At 47.5% G+C, this 24784-nt stretch overlaps 1 protein-coding gene across 1 annotated transcript in view; it reads left to right on the forward strand.

The window, feature by feature from the left end:
• The first annotated feature begins 7 nt into the window (after positions 1-7).
• Positions 8-24784, forward strand: part of FANCD2 (FA complementation group D2) — a 60287-nt gene continuing 35510 nt past the window's right edge. Inside the window, exons 1-16 of the mRNA XM_040995181.1 lie at positions 8-45; positions 3169-3265; positions 6650-6787; positions 8939-9006; positions 9168-9271; positions 10500-10560; positions 13703-13755; positions 14859-14937; positions 15949-16073; positions 18462-18549; positions 18976-19080; positions 19438-19538; positions 21408-21516; positions 21726-21761; positions 22968-23111; positions 24126-24260. Coding sequence (XP_040851115.1) covers positions 3202-3265; positions 6650-6787; positions 8939-9006; positions 9168-9271; positions 10500-10560; positions 13703-13755; positions 14859-14937; positions 15949-16073; positions 18462-18549; positions 18976-19080; positions 19438-19538; positions 21408-21516; positions 21726-21761; positions 22968-23111; positions 24126-24260 — 1410 coding nt within the window. The 5' untranslated portion in view covers positions 8-45; positions 3169-3201. The remainder of the gene's footprint in view (positions 46-3168; positions 3266-6649; positions 6788-8938; positions 9007-9167; positions 9272-10499; positions 10561-13702; positions 13756-14858; positions 14938-15948; positions 16074-18461; positions 18550-18975; positions 19081-19437; positions 19539-21407; positions 21517-21725; positions 21762-22967; positions 23112-24125; positions 24261-24784) is intronic.

The raw sequence follows: 24784 nt of genomic DNA on the forward strand, positions 1-24784 counted from the left end.
TGGCGGGAAAGTCGAAGACGGCGAGCGGCGACGGCTCCTCGGAGGGTGAGTGGGGCGGCGGGGTCGGCGGGGTCGGCGGGGTCGGCGGCGCGCACGCCCCACCTCGGCTCCCTCTGCCCTGGGCTCGGTAAAACGAAGACGGTGACCCGGGCCAGACGGTCGGCGCTGCCCTTCGTGCTCGCAGGCGTGTCGGGGAGTCAGTAGGCGTTCCGCGTCCTCGGGGTGTGACACCCCGTTGGCGTCCCTCCCCAGGGCTGTCCGTGTCCGGCCCAGCTCCCTGCTCCTGCGCCTGGGAAAACCCTGAAGGATGGGCACGGTACGGGGCCGCTGCACCACGGGGACTCACTCCCACCTGGCCTGCGTGGCCATCTGGGGCGTGGGCTAGGGCTTGGAAAAGCTCCCCCTCTGTCAGCAACCTCGCCTTTTAAAGCTCGTCCTAACGTTCCTGAAGATATTCCTAGCCATTTTAAAGAGCTTTCAAAATACATTTGTCACTGCTTTGAAAGGAAGAGGCAGAGGAAGATTGCCCATGCTCCGGTTCACTGCCCAGATGCCCCGAGGCTGCTCCAGAGGCTGACTGGAGCTGGGAGCTCCTTCCGGGTTCCCTTGTCGGGGGCTGGGTGCAGCTGGGGAGCTGGGGAGCCAGCCCCGGGCTGTCCTGGGGAAACCCTGTGTCAGTTCCTTCTCACTGCCCCTCTGCCCACTGCAGTAGAAGCCGGCGCATACATCTGGGATCTTCCAAAAGTTCATGAGAATTCTATGGACTTAAGTATTTTGCACCAAAATAAACTGACCTCTTAATTCCTCCCCCACAAATGTTTCCTGTTCTTTCACGTTGGTAATAAAGAGAGTGGGTTCCAGAACCACTGCCCGAGCCAGCCCATGACTGAGGGTAACAGTGGTCCTTACCTGAAAAGCAAAAGCCCCAAGCTGCCATGGGTCCCGAGTGAGTTCCTGCAGCATAAAGCATAGGAGCAGTGTGTGTTATTAGCAAGCGGTGGTTTTCCTGCCCTGCCACCCAACCTCAGTGATGGTAATTATAACCGCCGGGAAAGAGAGCCCACTGAGCTGAGTGGCAGGGAGCTTCTGTTCCCATGGGGGTCCCCTCCGTGCCCCCTAGTCTGTGTGATGCAATTGGGGCTCTGGGTTGTGTGCTGAGGAACAGGGAAGCTGGGGCGGCGAACTCCCTGAAGGACAGGCCATGTAATCTGGAATGGGAGAGTGTCCAGGCTCACCCTGGCTCCCAGGCCCGCCCTGCCCCTCCGGCTCCTCCATGACCTGCAGACCGCAGTGGGTGCTGCTCTGCCTGGACAAGGTGTGAGATTGCTACCAACCCCAGCCTCTGTGGGTCCACAGGTACCTGCTTACCAATCCTGGTCCCATTTTTTATACACCCCTCCACCCCGGCTGGGCCAGTTTTGTTGGCAAGCCCTCCTAGGGCTGTGTCCTTTCATAGCATTTGCATAACTGTTGAGCTGTAAACTCCCTGAGGTGAGGGTCTTGTCTGTCTCCATCTGGGGAGGGAACAAAGGGAACAAAGGGACGGAATCAACTTACCAACCCCCAGCTCTTAGATCTTTTGTCAAAAGCAAGGCAACTGGCCCACTCTGATCTCACCTCTGGGCATTGTCAAAGGAATGGCACTTTAGTCTTCAGCTCACCTTCACATGAGAAGAGGAAGCCACGAGGTGCACCCTTTCGGTTCTCAGCAAGCTGGTAGACATTAGTCCTTGGGGTGCCTCACGAGACCCCTCCCTGAGATGTTGCATAAAAGACACCATTTCCTCCCTTGGAACCCCCTCTTGTCATTAAGACAGGATTCTTTTTTTCCTAAATAAATCATATTTTGCAAACTAAAGTCTGCATGAAAATTCTTTCCTGTGAGGCAAGAAGTGAAGTTGCTGCCCTGTTTTGCGTTGAATTCCTTGCAAGGCTGGGAAACAGCCAGGAGGCTAAGACAGGTTTAAAAAGAAGGGGCTGGGCCTAGCAGCTAAAATCCTCTCCTTGAGCTCCACGATCCCATATGGGCGCCGGTTCTAATCCCGGCAGCTCCACTTCCCATCCAGTTCCCTGCTTGTGGCCTGGGAAAGCCCAAAGCCTGGGGACCCTGCACCTGTGTGGGATACCCGGAAGAAGTTCCTGCATCCCGGCTTTGGATCGGCATAGCATCAGCTGTTGCACTCACTTGGGGGGTGAATCATTGGATGGAAGATCTTCCTCTCTGTCTCTCTTCCTTTGTATATCTGACTTTCCAATAAAAATTAGACAAACAAACAAAATAAAAAGAAGGAGCCTTTGACCAAGTGGAAAGGTTGAAATTTGTTCAGCACCAGCATATGAATGACATTCCTGTGGAGACGAACAGAAGCCTGGTGGTTTTGGATATAGTTTTGTTGTAGGGTAGGTAGCTAGTTCAGGGTCAAGAGCTTGGAAGGCACTTTCCTACCATCACCTGTGTGCTGCCTCCTGCCCACCTGTGATGCTCACCTATCATCGCCTGGAACCTGAGACGGGGCGGTATTGCTTTGTTGTGCAACCACGCCCCTTGCAAGCCTCCCATGAAGGTCCCTGATAGGAAGTGCTCACTCTTGGTCGCCTGCTTCCTTCCTCTGGCATTCCCACTCTTGTCTTTCTCTGGCTTCCCACAGACTCCCTCCGAGGACAGGTAACCCCTCAGCATGGACCTTGTGTGTCTGTATTCATCACACTCTGTTCGCTACTTGAGCGAGTCAGTGAAGATGTTAATGTTAAGATGCTTTGTATCTCTAATTTGTGTACTATTGGGAGTTCCGGGGGAGGTGAGGCCTGGCAGTAATGGAATGTGGGCAGAGAAGCCAGGGAAAGGTGAATGTCTGCAGCTTTGTAAGTGTGTCCAGGTTGTTTGCTGCATGTCTTTTAGGATGATTTATATTGCTGGAAAAGTTGGGACATAGGTCTTCAGTTTAACGGGTGGACTTCAGGGAAATGACCATTTGTTTCTCTTGCGGTTTCAATTATATGGACTTGTGATTTGCTATTTCTAGTGGGCCCTGTTATCACCAAGCTTGGTTAATAAAGACTCCTAGACTTTTTTTGGCATGATTTTGCTCTAACCCCGCAAAACTTTAGCTATAAAAGTTTTAGATTATACTTCTAGAGGGTAACTTCTGGTCTCTGGTTTTTCTCTAGGATAGACTTTAACTACAGAAGACTTGGGTCAAAATGGTTTCCAGAAGGAAGCTTTCAAAATCAGAGGGCAGAGATAACTTGCCGGAAGATGCCTCTAGTAAGTTTCTAGTCCTTTTCGCCTTGTTTCCTGTAAGCAATGCAAGTCACTAAGGCTTCCTGGGGGAAGGACTTGGGACCAGATCACAGCCTCTGCCCTCAGCCTGCATGTCCTGGGGAAATGAGTGCTTTAAACAGGAGCTCTGTTGTGCATCAGCTGGGTGCTGGGACACAAAGATACAGCATAATTCTCTCCCAAAGGAAGATTCTGTGGTCACCCTTCCTGCCTTGAAAAGTAAAGTTCTGGATAAATGCTCTGACTGTGTTCTACACTGGAAGGAGCCCGTTGCAAGTCACACCGATAGGCCAGGAAACTGCCGCCCTGCCGTGTAAGGAGCGGCAGGACCCCGAGAGGGACCCTAAAAGGTCTTTTCATTTATTGTACTCATCAACTCCACAAAGACAGTACCAACTTGTTGATTGAAGTATTATACTTTAAAAAAAATTTTACTTTTTATTTTACTTGAAAGAGTTTCAGAGGGACAGTGAGGTGTTCTAGCTGCTGAAATCCCTCCCCAAATAGCCACAAGTGCCAGAGTTGGGTTGGTTTGAAGCAAGGAGCCAGGAGCTTATTTCAGGTCTCCTATATGGGTGTAGGGGTACAAAGTACTTGGGCCCTCCGCTGTTGCTCTCCCAGGCCATAAGCTGAGAGCTGGATCAGAAGTGGCTCGCTGCAATAGCCTAGTGGCTAAAACCTTGCCTTGCATCCACCAGGATTCCATCTGGGTACCGTTCATGTCCCGCCTGCCCCATTTCCCTTCTAGCTCCCTACTTTGGGACCCTGCACCCACATGGGAGACCCAGAGGATCCAGAAGAAACTCCTGGCTCCTGGATATGGCAGTCATTTGGGGAGTGAACCAGTAGACAGAAAATCTTTTTCTCTGTTCTTCTCTCTGTAAATCTACCTTCTCCCCCTGCCCCCCCCCAAATATAAATAAATCGTAAAAAAGTAGAGCACCCAGGGCTGCACATGGGACGTTGGCACCGTAGTTGGAGGGTTGGTGTACTCTGTCACTGTGTTGGCTCAAGTATTACGCTTTGTTAAGTCATGGGAATACAGCCCTGCCTCAACCAGTATTGATGAAAATGCTTGAACAGCATTTAGGATGGTTAAAGCTTTATAGTCAAAACCAAGTCGGGAATAGTCTTGATTGATAAAATAAAATTCTGAGGCTCTGGAAAATATGCTAGTAAAGAGTTTATAAAATATAGAGAAATGGTAACAACTTTTAAACTGAGGAGGAATCATTTATGAGTCACCAAAAGTGAGCATCATGTTGGAAATACTGTTTCCTAAAAGAGAGACTTCGGAGTTACATCTGTTGGATGGGCTTGGATTGTTTTGGTCAGTACTGAGAGACCTAAATCCTGTATTTTGCTTCTACCTTAAATTTATGGAAAGCTGTAGTCTTTGATTAAAGGCAGAAGAATTGAAGACAGAAAAAACAGTGAAGTTGTATCATTGAAGGAGAAGGCTGGATTGCATTCCTTTGTTCTTGTCCTGTTGGTGTCTGTCAGGATTGATCCAACAAAGAGAAGACACTTAACAGAGGAGAGGAATGGTTTTAGTAAACTACACTGTGGCCAGGCCATCTTCCAGGCTTTTAGAACATACAGATTATTATATTCCAAAAAGCCTGAGTGACAAAGCTCTGGTTACAAAGGCCTGGATATGCAGTCTCTAGGGTTGGTTTTTCTGTGTTAATTAAACTTAAAGAAAGCCTGAAGGTAAGAGCAGCCCATCAATGGAAAAAGGGAGAGAAGAGGGCTTGGCCTTGGTGTTAAGGGCACCTTCTGCCACAATTTACAAACTGAGGGAGATTTGAAGGAAAGATAACCTGGGGACTTGCTTGCGCCAAGATAAGCCACTCTCAGCTCCTTCAGCTTGCCCTGCCCCCCCTTTTTTAAAAAGTTCACTTACTTATTTGTAAGACAGAGCAGGAGAAAGAGGGAGAAATTGAGATTCTGTCCCATAATACCCTCTGCCCCGACTAGGCAGAGTTGAAGCTGGAGCTCAGGAGCTCGCTGCAGGTTGCACGGTGGTGGCAGGGACCCTGCACTTGAGCCCAGACGTGGTCTCAGGAACTGTCCTGTGGGATGCCAGAGTTCCAGGCCTCCCGTGGCACCAGGGGCTGCCCAGGGGCTCAGTGTCTATTCTTCCAGACTTGTGCCCTTTGTTTTTGTGGGTTGGAAGCTTTGCACTGAAGCCAGTCTGGACTTTTGCCTCAAACGCAGGATGCTGGAGAGCCTGCTGTGTTCTCTGCCTGCGTCCAGGTCTTGCGTGCTCCAGCTTGGTCTGCGTCAGAATGCCCAAAGTTCAGACCTCCAGAACCCGTGCTTAGGATCTGGACTTGGTCATGCTCTACTATGGCTGGGAATAGCGTTTTAATTAGGTTCCTAGTGATTCCAGCACAGTGATGAAAGACAATGCTGCAAAGACACTGGATGCCTTGGGATTTGAGTGGAAAACAGCTCCATGATTGTTGTCAAAAGTGGTTCATTTTAGGGTGCTTGGCTTGCTGCTTGATATCCTGTATCAGTGCTCGGGGTGAGTCCCATCCGCAGGTCTGCTGGAGCTGCCTGCGGGCATGCTCCCCGTGTAACTGCTGATGACTGCTCAGTGTTGGGCCCCTGCCATTCAGAGGACATCTGAGTGGAGCTCCCAACACTGGTCCTCACGCTGACCCTTTCCTGGCTCTTGCTGCCGCTGAGGGAGGGAGCCAGCAGATGGAGCATCTTTCCCTTCCTCCCTCCCTCTTCCCTCTCTGTCTCTACTGCTCTGCTTTTCAAATTAATAAAACTCCATAAATAAATTTCAAGAAGGATGAATGATGGTTGCCCTGGTAACTGGGGGAGGGCAGAGCTTACTTCCGGTCCAACCTCAGGCTGCAACCCAGAAGCTTCAGTAGCAAGAGGGGGTTAAGACCCCCTTGCACCTCTCTTCCTGGCCCTCCTTCCTCTGCAGCCCTCTCCTTCATGTCTGTCTTCCTGCTGTGCGGGGAGGGAAGCCCGTGACCGTGGTTCCCCGGAGTAAAGGCCATCTAAATTCTTTTTATATAATCGGCTGAGTATTGTTTCCCTGGTGGTCAATGAATCTTACATTTGGTTTCCTGGTGACGAATCTTACAGTAAGTATTTTGTTGTTGTTATTTTAAAAGTAACTGTTTTTTTCAATAGAAGATTGTGATTTTTTTCAAGTGCAAACTCCATGGGTGAGAGTAATCCTATTTGGCGATTGATTGGTTGACTGATTTGTTGCCGACAGTTTTTAGAGAGAGCCAATTCCGGTATAATGCTTCAAGAACACATTGATGTCTCGGAGTTATTATTCCTGTTTCCTTTTGAATCTGTGTCTTGCCATTGAAGATATCACCCATTTTTCAGAAGGCATGGAACAACTTTCCAAAAAGACAAAGACATTTCTTGCTACTGAGAAAGCTGACGACAGCGACAGTGTCTTTGTGAGGCTTCTGAAGACAGCAGGCGTTCTTCTGAAACCCGGCCAGCGTCAGCTTCAGCTCGGTAACTACTTCATTCTTGAGCTCTTTTCTGGCTCAGGAGTCACGGGTTTCCTAGGTGGAGAGGTAGTGCAGATTAGAAGCAGGAGGCCCTGTGAGTGAAGCTGCTTTTTAAAGGGTAGCTGTTGGCATGGTTAATGAATGCTGAAGTAGCTGTGCGTTGATGTTTTGTTTTTATTACTTCATTGTTTGCGTATGCTAAACTGTTTCTAATCTTTCATAAGAGAAAATGTATGTTGTACTCCTTTGTATTTTCTTTTGGGGAAATAATGCTTGTTGAACAATTAGATCGAATGATTTCCAAAGAAGACTTAGGAAAGCCCGGTCTGTCCTCTTTGGGGAGGAAGAGGGCAACAGTGATCTTGCCCTGTGGTATCCACATTCAACAGTGCCACTTGCAGCAAAGCTTCATTACAGTGAGAGGATGCTGGGGTCCAACTGATGGATGTGGAAGACAGGAAGGTGTGAAGAGTATCGTTCCTTTGCAGGCAAGGCCGCAAGGAATGTCCCGCTGTGTGGCAAGGCCCGGTGGATGTCTCTACAACACCTGAATGCAGCTTTGCCTCCCTTTGCATGGACACCGGACAACCCCATTGAGATTTCTGTAATCTATTTAAGCATTGTCTGCCTCTGCGGAGTTACTGTTAAATATCAATGGGAGCTTAGAAGCTGATGTTGCTGTTGCCGGTTTTTTAGCCAAAAAGCTGTTATTGTTGTTACAGCTGCATCCTATGGCAATATGCTAATCAAGGGTGCTAACTCCCCTTTTGATCCTATGCTAATCAAGGGTGTTCTGTTTTCAGGTGTAGTGGGAATCTATTCTTTCCCTCTTTCTTTGATCTTTTAGGTCCCTTCCTTCCTTGACTGTCTCAAGACCAAGCTGTAGAGTAATTGTGGTAGGAATGTGTTAGTGATTGATATGCACCATCTATTGAGAACTTTTTCCTAGCCAGGTGCCAGGTGCCAGGCACAAGGTGGTTAACATCCTAGCCTTAGGTGAAAGATATGGCAGAGTTATCTTTAGAAATACCACTTGACCATGACGTAAAAAGTCTGAGCCAGAGTTTGACTGATTTTGTATAAATAAAGCGGACAGCTTTTGTGCGTGGTCCATTATGATGATCAAGAGTTCCTAGTGGTCCATCTCCTTTCTTTGCGCCTCATCCACGCACCCTTCGCGAGTTCCGAACTCAGCTGGAGCTGGACTCCGGCAAGAGGCGAGGCAGCTGACCAGATGGGACCGCCACCCTTACCAGAGTGCGACCACAAACTGCAAATACACAATTTATATGGGGCAGTTTACAGTAGCTTGCAGAGTGAGAGGAAAGACCACACATTCCTTGCTTGTCTCTGCTGGGCAGCCCATGCCTGGCTTTTCTCAGGTCCAGGCTCCAGCCTTGGTGCCATCTGTGACAACCAGACCCCGATCTTGGAGGTTTCTCTGTGTCAGTTAGGCTGGGCCCTTGATTCATGAGAGTTGGGTGCTGTTGACACTAAAGGTCATTGCAGTTCGCAGTGAGCTACGTTGGCTCCATTTTGATTTCATATATGTGCTGCTGAAGCGAGCACTCCATTTTGATTTCAAATACACAGTCCTGAGGTCTTGGCCGGTGGTGTTCATAATGCCCGCTTGGTACTTCTGTTAAATCCAGGTCCCTACCGTGAGCTTAGAACAGTACTATAAACCCTGAAGTTAGGTAGAAAGTATTGTTAATGGTTTTACTAAACAAGATAGCTGGGTGTTTAGAGAAGGAAAATGAGTGGCGGAGATGTTCTTGTGTCTGTTACCGTGACTTGGGGGAGGAGTCTGTGAGCGGAAAGGTTTATTTCAGCTCATAGGAGCTTCACAGGCCGGGATTGGGCAGCCCCCCGAGTGTGAGAATGAAGGAAGGTTGGGGTTTGGGGGTCACATGGTTAGCTGGGGAATAGCAACTAGGGAGCCTGTTCTTGCATGTCCACGTGATCTGTATTTAAAAGTCCCAGACTTCCTGGCTGCCAACTTCATCCAAATTAGTCAGTCTGAAGGTGCTGCCTTCAGCACTGCCGTTAATCCATGAAGGTTAATGTAAGACTTTGGAGACCAAATCCCTTTTCAGAGGACTCCCAAATAAACCAAGTTTGAGCTACTAGGTGACGAGTTCTTATTTCTCCACAGCTGTGGATCAAATAGTTTTCCAGAAGAAGCTCTTTGAGACGCTGAGGAAGCATCCTTCTTATCCCAAAGTATGTATTTTCCCTTGCGGTTGGTTTTTCTCAGCATTCTGGATTTGGGAATGGAAAGACGCTGTGTATCTATACGGAGTTGAGCGGGGCTAAGATGGTGTTAGCTGACAGCGAGTGTGAAGCTGAATTGTCTTACTGTTGTTTTTAATCTTCTCGTTAAGGTTGTGGAAGAGTTTGTGACTGGCCTGGAGTCTTACATTGAGGATCCAGATAATTTCAGGAAGTGCCTTTTGTCTTGTGAGCGGCTGCAGGATGAGGAGAGCAGGTGAGCAGAGGCGTGGACGCTTGCCGGGTTCTCTCTGTCACACTGGCTGAAGGCAGCAGGGAGGTAGAAAAGCACGTGTTATTTGTTTAAGGAGTTTTTCTTGTTGACTTCTGCCTGTTTTCCTCAGAACTCAACCTTAATTTTAAAATTATTGTTGGTCTTTTTTTAAGATTGTTTTATTTGGAAGAATTACAATGAAGTGGATGAGGTAGGGAGGAGAGAGACAGAGAGGTCTTTCCTCTGTGCACTGGTTCATTCGCTGCGTGACCGTGGCACCGGAAGCCTTGGGTTTCCCACAAAGGCATTGGGGCCAAGCACTTGGATGATTCCACTGCCTTCCCAGGTGCATCAGCATGGAGCTGGATGGGAACTGGAGCAGCCGGGACTCCAACCAGCGGTCATGTGGGCCTGCAGCACTGCCGGCGACAGCTCTGCTGGACAGCGACAGCATACGCTCCTGGTGTTGCTCTTTTTTTTTTAAGATTTATTTTTATTGGAGAGGCAGATCAGATTTACAGAAAGAAGAAATAGACAGGAACATCTTACCCTTGTGGTTTACTTCCCAGTTATCACAGCAACAGCTAGAGCTGAGCCAATCCAAAGCCAGGAGCCAGGAGCTTCTTCTGGGCCTCGCACGCAGGTGCAGGGTCCCAAGGCTTTGGAGCATCTTCTGCTTTCCCAGGCCGCAAGCAGGGATCTTGATGGGAAGGAACTAGCACCTATATGGGATCCCTGCACTTGCACAGTGAGGATTTAGTCATTGAGTCATCACACCAGGCCCTATTTTTTTTTTTTAATGATTTTTTAAAATTGTTAATAACATTGTATTATGTGATACAGTTTTATAGGCACTGGGATTCCCCCCACCCCTCCCAGGCCCTATTGTTAGTCTTTATGAGGCTCAAAGTGGAATATTTTCTAGAGCCAGTCTGAAGCCAGGAGCCAGGAACTTCTTTTGGCTCTCCCATGCGGTGCAGGGTCCCACGGCTTTAGGCCATCCTCCACTGCCTTCCTAGGCCACAAGCAGGGAGCTGGATGGGAAGCTAGGCCGCCAGGATTAGAACTGGTTCTCCAGCATGTGCAAGGCGAGGACTTTAGTCACTCTGCAACTGCACTGGACCCACATGTTGTGTATTTCTTAGCTAACAGGATAGACATCTCTTTGATGTATACAGTGGGGAAAATAAAATAAAGCCGTTAACAAAGCAAACAAATCTCGTTTTTGCAGCACAAGCACTTGTTACTCTAAGAGCCTCATCAAGCTGCTGCTGGGCATTGACATACTGCAGGTGAGGCTGCGCGCTCTGTCGGTGGTTGGGTGGGTGTGGCTGGTGGCACTGCTCGGGTGTCAGTGGCTGGGATGAGGTGGAGTGTGACTGGCAGCTGGACCTGTTGTGCTGAGATGACTGATACAGTGACACCTGTATGATTTGTGCTGAACGGCCCAGTACTGTGGCAGCGAGTCCCGTGTGCTTCATCGGCATCTCATCGCTGTTTCTTAAAGCTGTGTCCTACGTGTTCTGAACAGCTTGTGATTTTAGCTGCATTCGCATCTTTATCATTTCCCATTGAGCTTTCTAGTTGCTAAAGGAATTTGATTTTGCTCATTTTCTCCTCTTCTTAAAAAGAAATATTTGTTTAGTTATTTGTTTTGATTTGAAAGATTTACAGGAGAAAGAGGAAAGGGGAAGATGTTGTGTGTTGTTTGCTTCCCAGTGACTGCCAAGGCTGGAGCTTGGCCATCCAGGGCTAGGAGCCAGGACTCCCTCCTAGCTCCCCCGTGGGAGTGCAGGCCCGAGGGCGTGAGCCCTCCTCCATTGTTTTCCCAGGCCATAAGCAGAGAGTTGGATCAGATGGGTAGCAGCCTGGACTAGACCTGAAACCTGTATGGGATGCTGGTGCTTATAGGAGAAGGATTAGCCAAGTGAGCCATCGTGCTGTTCCTGTGACTTTAAGACTTATTATTTTTTTTGTTATTGGAAAGTCAATTTACAGAGAGCAGGAGATACCGACAGATAGGTCTTGGGTCCACTGGTTCGCTCCCCTCCCCAGATGTCTGTAATAGCCAGAGGTAAACTGGTCTGAAGCCAGGAGCCAGGAGCTGCTTCCAGGTCTCCTTTGTGAGTGCAGGGTCCCAAGGCCCTGGACCATTCTCTGTAACTTTCCTTGGCCAGAAGGAGGGGAGACAGAGAGTAATATCTTGCGTTCGATGATTCATTCCTCAAGTGGCCGCAACAGCTAGAGCCGAGCCAATCCAAAGCCAGGAGCCAGGAGCTCTTCTGGGTTTCTGACTTGGGTGCAGGGTCCCATCGCTTTGGGCCGTCTTCGACTGCTTTCCCAGGCCACAAGCAGGAAACTGGATGGGAAGCAGGGCTGCCAGATTAGAAGCAGCGCCCATATGGGATCCTGGCGCGTGCAAGGCGGGCACCTTAACCACTATGCTATTGCGCTGGGCCCCATTGCCCTCCTTTTGATTGTTGTTCATTTCTCCATGCTCATTAACCTTTGTTTTTTATTGGAAATGTTGGGTTTAATTCTGTTAGGTTAATTAAATCGTTACCTATTCCTCTAAAGAAAGCGCTTCTCTTCTTGCAAACTCTTTGGTAATTTTTTTTTATGGGTATTGTATTCTGCTTGGAAGGAGTAGTGACAGACTCAGATACCTTACATCTTGTAGTTGACTCTTCCGATGCCCGCATCAGCCAGGACTGGAGCAGGCCCAAGCCAGCGTCTGTAGTCTCCGTCTGGGTCTCATGCGTGGTACCGACAGAGCAATCCAGTCCCCATGCTCTGCCTGCCAGGATGCATTGAAGAAAGCCCGACTGCTTGTGCAGTAGCCAGAACTCCAGTGTGGACTGGCAGCACACGCAGGGGACTACCCCCTGGACTGCAGTACTCTTGATAATCCTTTCAGCCTTGTGAGTGGTGCTTGCTTCGGCAGCACATATACTGCAGTTGAAGCCATTCAGAGATTAGCGTGGCCCGTGTGCAAGGATGACAAGCAAACTTTGCGTTAGTGAGTTAGTAGTGACCATATTTAATAATATTTCTGATTAGTTTATTATTTGAATTATGCTTTGAAATCATTTTTAGAGGATAAATTACTGATAAGTATGTTCATAATATAGACATTATTCATATTGACATTATTTATTTAAAGATTTATTTATGTTTATTGGAAAATCAGATTTACAGGGAGAAGGAAAGACGGAGAGAAAAGATCTTTCTGTCCACTGGTTCATTCCCCAAGTGACCACAACAGCCGGAGTTTAGCCAGTCTGAAGCCAGGAGCTGCTTCCGTCTCCCACACGGGTGCAGGGTCCCAAGGCTTTGGGCTGTCCTCATTTGTTTTCCCAGGCCACAAGCAGGGAGCGGGATGGGAAGTAGAGCAGCTGGGATACGAACTGATGCTCATAGGCCCCTGGCACGGGTGAGGTGAGGGTTTAGCCACTAGGTTATTTATTTAAGGTTTACTTTACTTGTGAGGAGTTACAGAGAGGCTTCAATTCACTGTCCACCCCCCCGCCCCCAGTAGCTGCAGTGGCCAGATTTGGACTGGGCTGAAACCAGGAGCCAGGTGCTCCTTCAGGGTCTCCACATGGATGGATGTCGGCGCCCAAGGATTCAGACCATTCGCTGTCTTCCCAGTCTTTAAGTCAAGAGCTAGATTGAGTTTGAACCAGTGCCCACATGGGGTGTAGGTGCTGCAGGCAGCGTACCAGCCTCCTATGCCAGCAGGTCAGCACTGTAACATAGCTGGCTAAGCTTCTGTTTTTGGTACTGGTATCCGTATGGGCACCGGTTTGAGTCCTGGCTTCTCTACTTCTGACCTAGCTCCCTGCTTGTGGCCTAGGAAAGCAGTGGAGATTTTCCCCAGTGCTTGAGTCTGTGAACTCGTATGGGAGAAGCTCCCGGTTCCTGGATTCCTATTGGCCCTGCTCTGGCCATGGCAGCCATTTGGGGAGTGAACCAGTGGATGGAACATCTCTTTGTATCTCTCTATAACTTTACCTTTCAAAAAAATTATAGGTTTAACAAAAAAGGTTTATTTATTGCATCTGAAAGACATAGTGACAGAGGGATTGCTCCCATCCACTGTTCTTTCTCTACATCCCTGCAGCAACTGAGGCTGGCTAGACCAGGGTGAGGCTGAAGCAGGACCTTACCTGGGTCTCCCCTGTGGCGGGCAGGATTCAGGGACGTGGGCCATCGTCTGCCAAGCCCTGTGTACGGTTAGCAGGAAGCTTGCTTGGAAGCATCATGTGACAGGGACTTAGACACGGATGTGTTTAGTGGGGCAGTGACTGCTGTGCCGCACACACCTGCCTGGGTGCCCTTCTGGAAAGAGGGTGTCAGACAGCAGGGTCTCTTCGGAAAGAGAATTCTGTGCATTTGAGACTCTTTCCTAATCCTTTTTGTCTTCATTTTTAGCCTGCTGTCATCAAAACCTTGTTTGAAAAGTTGCCGGAGTTTTTTTTTGAGAAGTAAGTAGAACTGCTGTGGGAGAGCCAAGGTACTTTGGTGTGTTTACATTTCTGTCGAGGTTACTGTGAAACATCACGAGTTTCTTTGAAGGGCATACCTACTGTCGTCACAGTTCATTTTTAAGTGACAAAATGTTATTGGGGTGTCTTTCTTTAAAGCAATAAATGCACTTGCCCACTCAGAATGACTCTTGTTTGATTTCCGTGAATAAGGTCAGTCGTGCCTATGAGAGTAGAAAGGAGTCCAGTTTTTGTGAAGAACAGTGGGCTGTATGTGTCCATATTTCAGGCTTTGCGTTCACCTCTGTCCTCCATGTCACGTCTCCTAATTTATGTTAGGTGGTAATGGAGTGGAAACCCAGATATGGGGTCACTGCTTAAAATATCAAAAAGTTGTAAACAGTGAGATGGTAACATTTTAAGCAAAGTGATTTTGTCTCATGTAATTAAAAAGGCAGAGTTACAGAGACATAGTCCACCTGCTGGTTTATTCCTGAGATGGCTGCTAAGGAGTGTTGCATGTGTATGGACCTAGGCTGTCTTCCCTCGCTTTCCCAGGCTCCTTACTAGCTGTATTGAAAATCGAACTCCTGGGACTTGAACTGCTGTCCCTGTGGGATGCTGTATAGCAGGCAGAGACATATCCTGACGTGCTGGCCTCCCATTTTAGTTTTGAAAAATTGGCTTTGATGTCTTCCACAGGTTTCTGTTGTTAGTAAGGGATTCTGGCTAGCCTTGTCCTCCTTTTCCTCTGACCTTGCCACTCTGAACCAATGAATCCTTTCCCAGACTTTTTTTTAGCATGTCACGGGATTTCAGAGTGTTTATGGAAGATGGAATTAAAAGATATGTTCATTTGACACAAAATTTTGTTGAAGTCTATGCTTAGTTTTTTTTTTTTTTCATAATATGTATTCTTACAGACTTTTTAAAAGACCCCTCCACATATGAGCTTATGTGTCCTGCTTTTTTGATACCACCTGTGTGTCCAGCACAGCGTCCTGTGCATTTCAGGTGTTTGGTAAACTTGGAGACTGAACTTGTGTGTGTAGCCTTGCAGCTTGCTGTTGTGTCAGTCCCGTGTCTTCTGCCCCTGCCTGCAGTGTGAAGGGCGACGTGCTCAGCCTGCCTCGGCTCATCCTCAGCCAGCTCAAGTGGCTCGACAGAGTTGTGGACAGCAAGGTAGGCTCCGACTCCACCGACTTAAGGTGCCTGTTCACTCTACTTAACTGAATTTTCGGAATTTGTAAGGTTTTTGCTTCTTACTAAACGAAGCGTTCACATCACTTGTGAGATGTGTGTGATACAGGCTGTATGTAAAACACAAACACCTAAGTTTGTGCCAGGCACCAACATTCATGCTTTTCCATTTGCTTTTTGGCCACTAGCTGTTTTGAACTTTCCTAACTTGAGTGAGAATTAGGAGTGTCACTCTTAATTTCTTGGGGGAAAAAAAAGAGCCTTATGGTATAAAAAAAAAAAAAAAGATGTAATTTTGATAAGTATTTGAAAGAAAATTGCTTTTGCAGAGTTCCGAAATCTGTGCTTATCTCTTAGCAGTGATACCTGCTTGCCCTCTTCCCACAAATGTCCTCAGTAAGTTGCATACTGATGACGATCACAGGAAGTGGTGCGACGTGCTGTTGAGCTCCCCAGTACAGTCGAATCTGCTGTGAGCCCACAGCATACAGCCCATTTCTTTCCAGTTCTTAAGCATTTTCTGCCAATTTTGGTAAGATATTTCAAGCCTAAGTCGTTATTTAACTGATAGAGAATTTTTGAATCTTTTTGGGCTGGGATTTTGTCTCTTCTTTAAGCATGTATTCCTGAACAACTCATGTCCTCATATTTTAAGTCCACAGTTGGAAAGCCCTGGCAGCCCTGAGCCGGGAACTTTTTCAGAGTCTCCCACTTGGGTACAGGGGCCCAAGCGCTTAGACTGTCTCCTGCTGCTTTTCTCTGATACATCAGCAGGGAGCTAGACAGGAAGAGAGTCAAGTTGAACTGCTGTCCATATGGGATGTAGGCACTTTTTGCTGCAGTTTGCTCCACTGTGCCTCGACACTGACCCTGCATTTAGGTTTTGAACTTGGCATGTGTGGTTTTCAAATGCCCGCAAAATATCTCATTCTGTGCGTTTGGGAATAGGTGTCCTCTAACATGGTGTGATTCTAACCGTGTGCTCCGTTGCAGGAGCTCAGCACCAGGCTCATGCAGCTCATCAGCGTTGCCCCAGCAGGCCTGCAGCATGACGTGATCACCAGTCTGCCGGAGATCCTTGGGGACTCCCAGCATGCTCAAGTGGGCAAGGAGCTCAGGTGGCTAAATGCGCTCTCTCCTGGCATGCTCAAGTAGGCGAGGACATAGCTGATAGGCTACTGTGCTGGGCCCAAAAGACAGATTTTATGAAGAGAGGCAGACAGAGACCCTCTGTCAGCTGGTTCACTCCCAAAATTGTCACAGTAGCTGGAGCTGAGCCGTTCAGGAGCCAGGAACTTCCTCCATGACTCCCAAGTGAGTGCAGGGGTGCAAGGGCTTAAACCAGCCTCTTCTGCTTTTTCAGGCCGTGAGTAGGGAGTTGGGTTGGAAGTGAAGCTACTGGGCCCAAATCTGTGTGCGATGTTGGTGTAGCAGTCACAGGGTTGGTCTGATACACTGCCAGGCTGGGACCAGGAAGCTGGTGTTGTGGTTGTTTGGGCAGTAATTAGGACGGAGATGCAGAAAGAGCTCTCCGTGTACTCGTGTAATAGCCAGGGCCGGACAGGAGCTGGGGACTCTACCCGGGTCCCATGTGGGTGCAGCTCTGAAGTACCTGGGCCATCATCCACCAGCTTGCATTGGCGGGAAGCTGCATTGGAAATGGAATAGCTTAGTTTAAAACCATGTAGAATACGAGTTTCCCAAGCTGGGGCTTCATGTGCTGTACAACACCAGACCGAAGTGTTTCTGTAATTTTTTATGAGTTTTTACTTTTATTGGAAATGCAAATTTACAGAGAAAATGGGGGACAGAAAGATCTTTCATGGACTTCCCACAAGCAGGTACCTAGATGGGAAGTGACAGATATGAACTGGTGCCTGTACAGTATCCTGGGGCATACAAGGCAAGGATTTAGCCAGTAGGCCACTGCCTGTCACCCCACTTCATTATTTTTTGAGAATAAAAAAGATTTTGGTGTGCGGTGCAGTAGCCTAGCAGCTGTGAAGTCTTCACATTGAGCGAGCTGAAATCCCATATGGGCCCCGGCTCTTGCTTTCAGCCCTGCTTCCCATCCAGCTCCCTCCTTGTGGCCTGGAAAAGCAGTCAAAGACGGCCCAAAGCCTTGAGACCCTGCACCCGCGTAGAAGACCCAGGGATGGTCTGGGCTCCTGGCTTCGGATTGTCTCAGCTGGCCATTGCGACCACTTGGGAGTGAATCATCGGACAGAAGACCTTTCTCTGTCTCTCCTCCTCTCTGTATATCTTTCTAACAAAAATCAACCTTTAAAAAAATAATTTTTCTGGGCCTGGCGCAATGGCACAGTGGTAAAGGTCCTCGCCTTGCACACCCGGGATCCCATATGGGCGCTGGTTCTAATCCCGGTGGCCCCCGCTTACCATCCAGCTCCCTGCCTGTGGCCCGGGAAAGCAGTCGAGGACAGCCCAAGGCTTTGGACCCTGCACCTGTGTGGGAGACCCGGAAGAGGCTCCTGCCTTCGGAACGGCACAATACTGGCCGTTGTGCTCACTTGGGGAGTGAATCATCGGACGGAAGATCTTCCTCTGTCTCTCCTCTCTGTATATCCGCCTTTCCAATAAAAAAAGAAAAATAAGTCTTTAAAAAAATTTTTTTCATGACACATTCTATGAACAGTGTTCAGGTGTTTGCTTGTTTTGATTTAATGTTTGAGAGACAGAGTTAAAGGCAGACGAAATGATCTTGGATCTGCTGGTTCCCTTCTCAGATGACACAACTGGGCCAGCCCGAGAAAAGAAACCAGGGTCTTTGTGCTGGTCCCCTGCCCAAGCATTTGGGTTGTCTTCCACTGCTTTCCCAGTCGCACCAGCAGCTGTATGAAATGCTGGTGTTGTAGGTGGTGGATTAATCAGATACATCACAATGTGTGCCCTGAACTGTAGTTCATAGGAACTAAGCTGGTCTTGTGTATGCTTATGTTCTGCATCCTTGAATTCACCTAACCATGAATTGGAAAAACATTGTAAACACAGTCAGGTATTTTTCTCTGGTTAATCCCCAGAAATTGAGAGAAGTAGAAATATACAGAAAGATCTTCCATCTGCTAGCTGACTCCCCAAGTGGCTGCAGTGGCCAAGGCAAGCTGATCCGAAGCTAGGAGCCACCTCTGGATCTCCACGTGGGTGGAAGGTCTCAAGACCGTGAGCCATCCTCTACTGCTTTGCCAGGCCACAAGCAGGGAGGTGGTTAGGATCCATATGGGATCCCAGTACTTGCAAGGGGAGGGTTAGCCAATCGAGCCACTGCAGTAGGACCTTTATTGCAATTTCAATGAATTAATTAATGTGAGCAATCTAGAAATGGTTGAAAGTATGAGAGGGTGTGCATGCATTCTGTGCAAGGCCTGTGCACACTTTGTGATGCTCTGGGGGAGGTGCGGGGCAGGCTGCTGCAGTTGCTGAGTGTCCTACCGCGGCAAAGCTGTGTCGGAGAACAGGTAACAAGCTTTTCCTCTTTCACCCATTCGCAGTGACTTGCTGGTGGAGAACACTCTGCTGACCGTCCCAATCCTGGATGTTCTGTCCAGCCTCCGGCTAGAAGCAGACCTGCTGTGTAAGGTGGGCCAGGCACTTCTCCGGATACAGCTCAGGCCGCCGTTGCCGAGGGAGCAGCCAGGAGGGAGGACATTTGGTCATGGCTTTCTTTTCACTGAGTTTTGGGTGCTGAGTGTTTGTAGGTGGGCTGAGTGTATTGTCCTTCAAGGAGTAACCTGTTTTAGGCCTCCTGTAATCAGTTGAAAATTAGGACTCCAAAACACAAGGTGTAAACACTGTTTTTGTATTTGTCACCCATCTGAAGAAACTTTGATGTTAAAAATGCAAGGTTCTTAATTTGGGCCAGAATGGGAAGATTTTTTTTCATGGATTACAGATTGGAAAATTGAGAGTACTGTGTCTTTCGCTTTGTTTTGTTTGCTTTTTATTCAATGTGTCGTTGAGGTCGTGATTTGATGATATTACAGACATTCTCGTGGGTATTTTTAGGTTCGCCAGCTGGTGATGAATAAGCTGTTATCTGTCACTTTCGAAGATTTACCTGTGATAATCAAGTTCATCCTTCATTCTGTGACAGCCAACAATGCCCTTGAGGTATGCTGATAGTCCCACTAAACCTAGAGACAGATTGCTCAAAAATTCTTTAAATTGGTAGCCCCCAATTGCTGTTTTCTGTCCACACACTGATGATCTTGGCTAGCCCAGGTAGCATCCCAAGAAGAGAGTGGCGCTTCTGTGCAGGTTGCTTTACGCGATCTTTTCCATTTTCTTTTGGTACCGTAAGAAAGTCTGGAATTGGGTTAGCCATTCTCTTCAACTCTTTGTCAAAATGCCTTGCCAAGATTTGAAACCTTTTCTTCTTCAGTCCTTGAGGATGATGTTGGGTTTCTGTTGAGAATCGGCTACCATCTGCTGTGAATGACAGCACATTGCTAACGCTTGTGTCCGCAGGTCATCTCCGAGCTGCGGGACAAGCTGGATGTGCAGCACTGTATCTTGCCCTCCTTCTTTCAGCCGCCACAAGTCAGGTTGAAAACCAAAGGGCCGGCAAGGTATGGTGCTTTTTGACAGTTGCAACCATTTTTGTCTCATGGATTGGGAAAGCTTTCTGACATTTATCCTGGAATCAGAATGGAGAAAGCAAAGCTTAGTACTTGAATCTGGAAATTTTTGGTTTTTAATGATTTATGTATTTTTGTTGGAAAGGTAGATTTACAGAGAGGAGGAGAGATAGAGAGAAAGATTATCTGTCTGCTGGTTCATTTCCCAAGTGACTGCTTCTGGGACTCCCAGGTGCATTCACGGTCCCAAGAACTTGGACTTTGCTCTACTCAAGCCACAAGCAGGGAGCTGGATGGGAAGACGAGCAGCCCAGACTAGAACTGGCACTCATGTGAGATCCCGGTAGTTCAAGAATGAGGATTTATCTGCTGAGTGATCATGCCAGGCCCTGAAGCTATAAATTCTGATAGTGTCATTATATTCATGTACCATATTGTGCAATGTTATATCGTGGCTGTGTTTGTATGTTTTTTTAGATCATTTTATGATACAGTTCCATAGGCCCTGGAATTCTCCTTACTGCCCTCCCCAAATGCACTCCCTACCCCCACTGAGTTCCCCTATATTATTACAGTACTATAGTTCTTCATCACTGCGGGCATGGACAATGGCAGAATGCAGCATCCTATTTTCAAGATACAGTTAACAGTTTCATTGTGAGTCCATCTTTGAACTGGAAGTAGAGATGCATACTGCATTGTAGCGTCATGTCTGGATTACATTACATTACGTCTCCATTACAGTTACTATACATCCCCTTAAATGAAAAGCCACAAAACAAAGTCAACAGCAGGTAGAAAAAAAGAAATTAACAATGCCATGAAGTTAAATAACATGCTACTGAATGAATAATGTGTCACTGAAGAAATGGAAAAGAAAATGGAGAACTTTTTTTAAAAAAATTTATTTATTTTAATTGGAAAGGCAGATATACAGAGAGGAGGAGAGACAGAGAGGAAGATCTTCCATCCGATGATTCACTGCTCAAGTGACCACAATGGCCGGTGCTGTGCTGATCTGAAGCCATGAGCCCAGAGCCTCTCCTGGGTTTTCAATGCGGGTGCAGGGTCCCAAAGCTTTGGGCTGTCCTTGACTGCTTTCCCAGGCCACAAGCAGGGAGCTGAATGGGAAGTGGAGCTGCCAGGATTAGAACCGACACCATATGGGATCCTGGCTTGTTCAAGGCGAAGACTTTAGCTGCTAGGCCACCGCGCCAGGCTCAGTCAAGAACCGTCTTAAAGAAAATGATGCTACTGTATGATCTATGAGTCAGGAGGAATTTAATGAGTAAGAAAGTGTTTTGAAGAGATGAAACTAGAACCAAAAACATGAAAATCCTTCAGGCCTATTGCAAAGTCCTTTCCTTGAATGCATGGAATCCCATATGGGCACTGGTTCTAATGCTGGCAGGCCTGCTTCCCATCCAGCTCCCTGCTTGTGGCCTGGGAGAGCAGTTGAGGATGGCCCTAAGCCTTGGGACCCTGCACCCACATGGGACACCTGGAAGTAAGTTCCTGGCTCCTGGCTCCGGATTGGCACAGCACCAGGTGTTGTGGTCACTTGGGGAGTGAATCAACAGATGGGAGATCTTCCTTTCGTTCCCTCCTCCTCTCTGGTATCTGCCTTTCCAGTTTAAAAATAATCGTGAGTATAGTTTCCGCTGATGTTTGGTGATATCTGTCTCCGTGTAATGTCCAAGGTTCCCAGCTCAATCCCGGAAGTACTCTGGTTCCATCTAATACTCACCTTTGTATACGTGAGGTTGTGACTTGATGCAGGGCGCGTGGCTGCGAAGCAGGAATCCAGACTTTCTCAGCCCTGGTCACGTTGAGGGTATATTTTTTGTCTGCTGCTTGTAGTTTTTCACGAAGTCAAGAAAGTGGTTGTCAGAATTGTGTCGTGCTCCTCTTTGATGTAATAAAGTCCTCTGTGAGATACGAGAAGGTCGTTTCGGATGCCTGGATTAAGGTGAGTGAGCTTTAGGCCGGGAGGGTCAAGGGGGGTGGCAGTTGGTGTGTAGATTGAAGTAGATTGTAAAAGTCATTCATTTGGAAGAGTCGGTGACAAGTGATAATTGCACAGGCAGATTTAATGTCAAATGGGAGAAAAATATGCATGAACCAGGTGAAATATGTGCCCCTTGATGCATTTAACTTCGTGTGACGTTTACTTTTCAGGCAATTGAAAATGTTTCCTCGGAGTCTGAACACAAGGTATGTGAGCCTGAACTGTCCCAGGCTTAAACGTAAGGACATTGCCTAGCCTGACTCTCCTCTTGTCATCCAGTCATCCTCCTGTGCTGTCCTCAGTAATGCCAGGTGGTGGTGGGTGCTTGGCCTGGAAGGCGTGCCTGTGGCCCACGCTCAGTCGCCTGGGTTTGAGTTTCAGTGCTAGTTCTTGGTAACATGCACCCTGGGAAAGCAGGGGATGGCACAGGGAGTTGGCTTCCTCCCTCCTCTGGAGCAGACCCGGATTGAGTCCCATCCTCTATTCTGCCTGTCTTGTCCTAGGCGGTAGATGGAATATCTCTATTCTGGAATTAAAATAAGGGCTAGCATTGTGCTGTGGACTGAGCCTCAAAGCCGGCATGCCATGCAGGGGCCAGTTGCAATCTGTTGTTGCACTTCAATACAGTTCTCTTCTGATGTGCCTGGGAGGACAGGAGATGACCTAAAAGCAAGTGGCCTGCTTTAGCCGCATGTTTTACAGATCTGTAGTTTCTGTATAAGTAACTGTATTCTGACTTTTTAATTTTGTCCTTCTTTCTCCATTCATAAATATGTTCCTGCTTCTATGTTCGAATAAATGTGATTTTTTTTTAAGAGCATTTCTTTATTTGAGCGAGTTATATAGAGAGAGGAGAGACAAAGTGAGGGAATTTTTCATCTGCTGTGATGCTCAGGTCCAGGCCAGGCTAAAAGCAGGACCCAAGAGTTTTTTGGGGATCTCTCATAAGGGATTCAGATCTAATCACTGGGACAGTCATTCACTGATTTGCCAGGGTCATTAGCAAACATCAGGGAACTGAGTTTGAAATGTTGCCGCTGGGACACGAACTCGCACCCTTCTGGGATACAAGCTTCCCATGTGATGGCTTAACCTGAAATGCCATTATGATGCCCTAAGTGTTTTAATGTCTGTTTCCCTTTCAATAAAGATGAATCTCTTTAAACTTATTTCTGTAATATGAATATCACTTATGTTCTGGTGTTTTCTTAAGAGATATCCACATTTAATAATTGTGGTGCTTTGTTTCCCTAAAGATTTTATGGGTGTTGTGAAATTGTAGATATTCACTTAGATATACATTAGGCAAATACATCTTATTTGCTATGTGTTTTAGTAGCAAAAAGGAGCTGCTGTTTGTGTTAAATGTAGTAAATGTTAAACTCTCTCTTGTGTGTCTTTGTTGACGACAGACTTTCGACCTGGCCATGCTGGTCATCATCTATAGCAACAACATTCAGGCGAAGAAGAGCGTGGAAAGGGTGCTGCGGAACAAGATCCGCCTGGGCTGCTTTCCGGAGGATCTGCTGCAGAGCACCTTCTATATCCATCACTTGGTGAGTGTCTGAAAGATAAAGAGAGGTCATTTTATCGCAACCTTGGTGTGTACTGAGCTCAGTGTATTTCAAAACATCAGCAGTAGTATTTAGCATTACTGAGAATCTGTAATATTAACAACGCAATCAAAATGGGCAGATCTGAAGCCAGGATTCAGGAGCTTCTTTCAGGTCTCCCACGCAGGTACAGGGTCCCAAGATTTTGGGTTCTCCTCAACTGCTTTCCCAGGCCACAGGCAGGGAGCTGGATGGGAAGTAGAGTAGTCAAGACCCCAGCTAGCACCCATATGGGATCCCAGCATATGCAAGACAAGGATTTAGCTATTCGTCCATCGCACTGGGCCCAGTACCAACATGAACTTTAAAAAATGAAAAACTTTTCAGTTGAAGTGTAGAGTTACAGAGAGAGGGGGAGAGAAATCTTGCAGCTGTACATGGTGCTCCCCAAATGCTGCAGTAGTGGCAGTTGGAGCAGCCCCTGCTGAAGCCAGGAGTCTGCAACTTGTGTGGGTAACAAGGACCATCGTACTGTAACGGGGAACAGAGTCAGAGTGAGCGCAGCTGGCACTGTAACCAGCACTTTATGGAGTGTCGCAGGCGAGGGCTCTACCCTCTGTGCCACAGCACTGGCTCTGTCCCTTTGTCTTGCTGAGTGTTCCTGTGTCGCATACTGACTGCAGCTTCCCCAGGAGGCAGCGTGAGTGGGTGAGGACAGCGAGATTCTTACTGCACGGTGGCAGATGGGAAACAGTTTTATTTACCTTGTAACTGAAGTTTCACGGTTAACTGCTACTCAAATGTGGAATCCTCTTGATACTGAGACAAACTCAAAATGATGGATTTTTCTGAGTAAAACAAATCATATCATTCCTGAACCTAAAATGGGATTTTGGGAGAACTTTGGCATAGCACAGAAAATGTTTCCTTCATTGCTGCCCGTGGTTGATGGGAAACCATAGGCTTTGCAGCAACTACACTGTCCAGAACTTTCCTCTTTTTCTTCTTTCCCTCCAGGTTCTTATGGACGCTGGCTCATCCATTCTGTCACTGGCTCAGAGTTTGTTTCACTCCCAAGAACAGAGCATAATTTCTTTTGGCAGTCTCCTCTACAAATATATATTCAAGTTCTTTGACACTTACCACCAGCAGGTATGTTGAAGTATTTGTTTCCGAAAGGAAATGTAGAATGGAAAAGAACTGCAGTTCCATGTGAATTAAATAAATTCCAGTGTTTGTTATTGGCTGGAAGGCGCTGATGAGGGAGGAATTCCCAAGTGGGCCTGGGAATGCTGTCTTGTCCTGGAGTTGATCAAATCAACTGGTAACTCAGTCTGAGTTCTAAGATTTTGTGAGTCTAAGGTTAAGGTGAGATCCAGGTTATTTCAAATAGATACTTTCTTCAAAGAGTGCTGAATTTTAAGATAAATTTTAAGTTTTATTTATTTATCAGAAAGTCAGGTTTACAGAGCGAAAGCAGTCTTCCATTTCCCAGATAGGCACAATGGCCAGAATGGAGCTACTCTGAAGTCAGGAGCCAGGAGCGTTTTCAGGTTTCCCACAGTTACTAGGTCCCAAGCACTTGTAGCATGCTGTGCTGCTTTCCCAGTCACAGTCAGGGAGCCGTATCACAGTGGAGCAGCCAGAACACGAACTGGTGCTTATGGAAGGCCAGT

This window comes from Ochotona curzoniae, unplaced genomic scaffold, assembly GCF_017591425.1.
Source record: "Ochotona curzoniae isolate NIBS_2020 unplaced genomic scaffold, NIBS_Ocur_1.0 contig_908, whole genome shotgun sequence".
Taxonomy (NCBI): Eukaryota; Metazoa; Chordata; class Mammalia; order Lagomorpha; family Ochotonidae; genus Ochotona; species Ochotona curzoniae.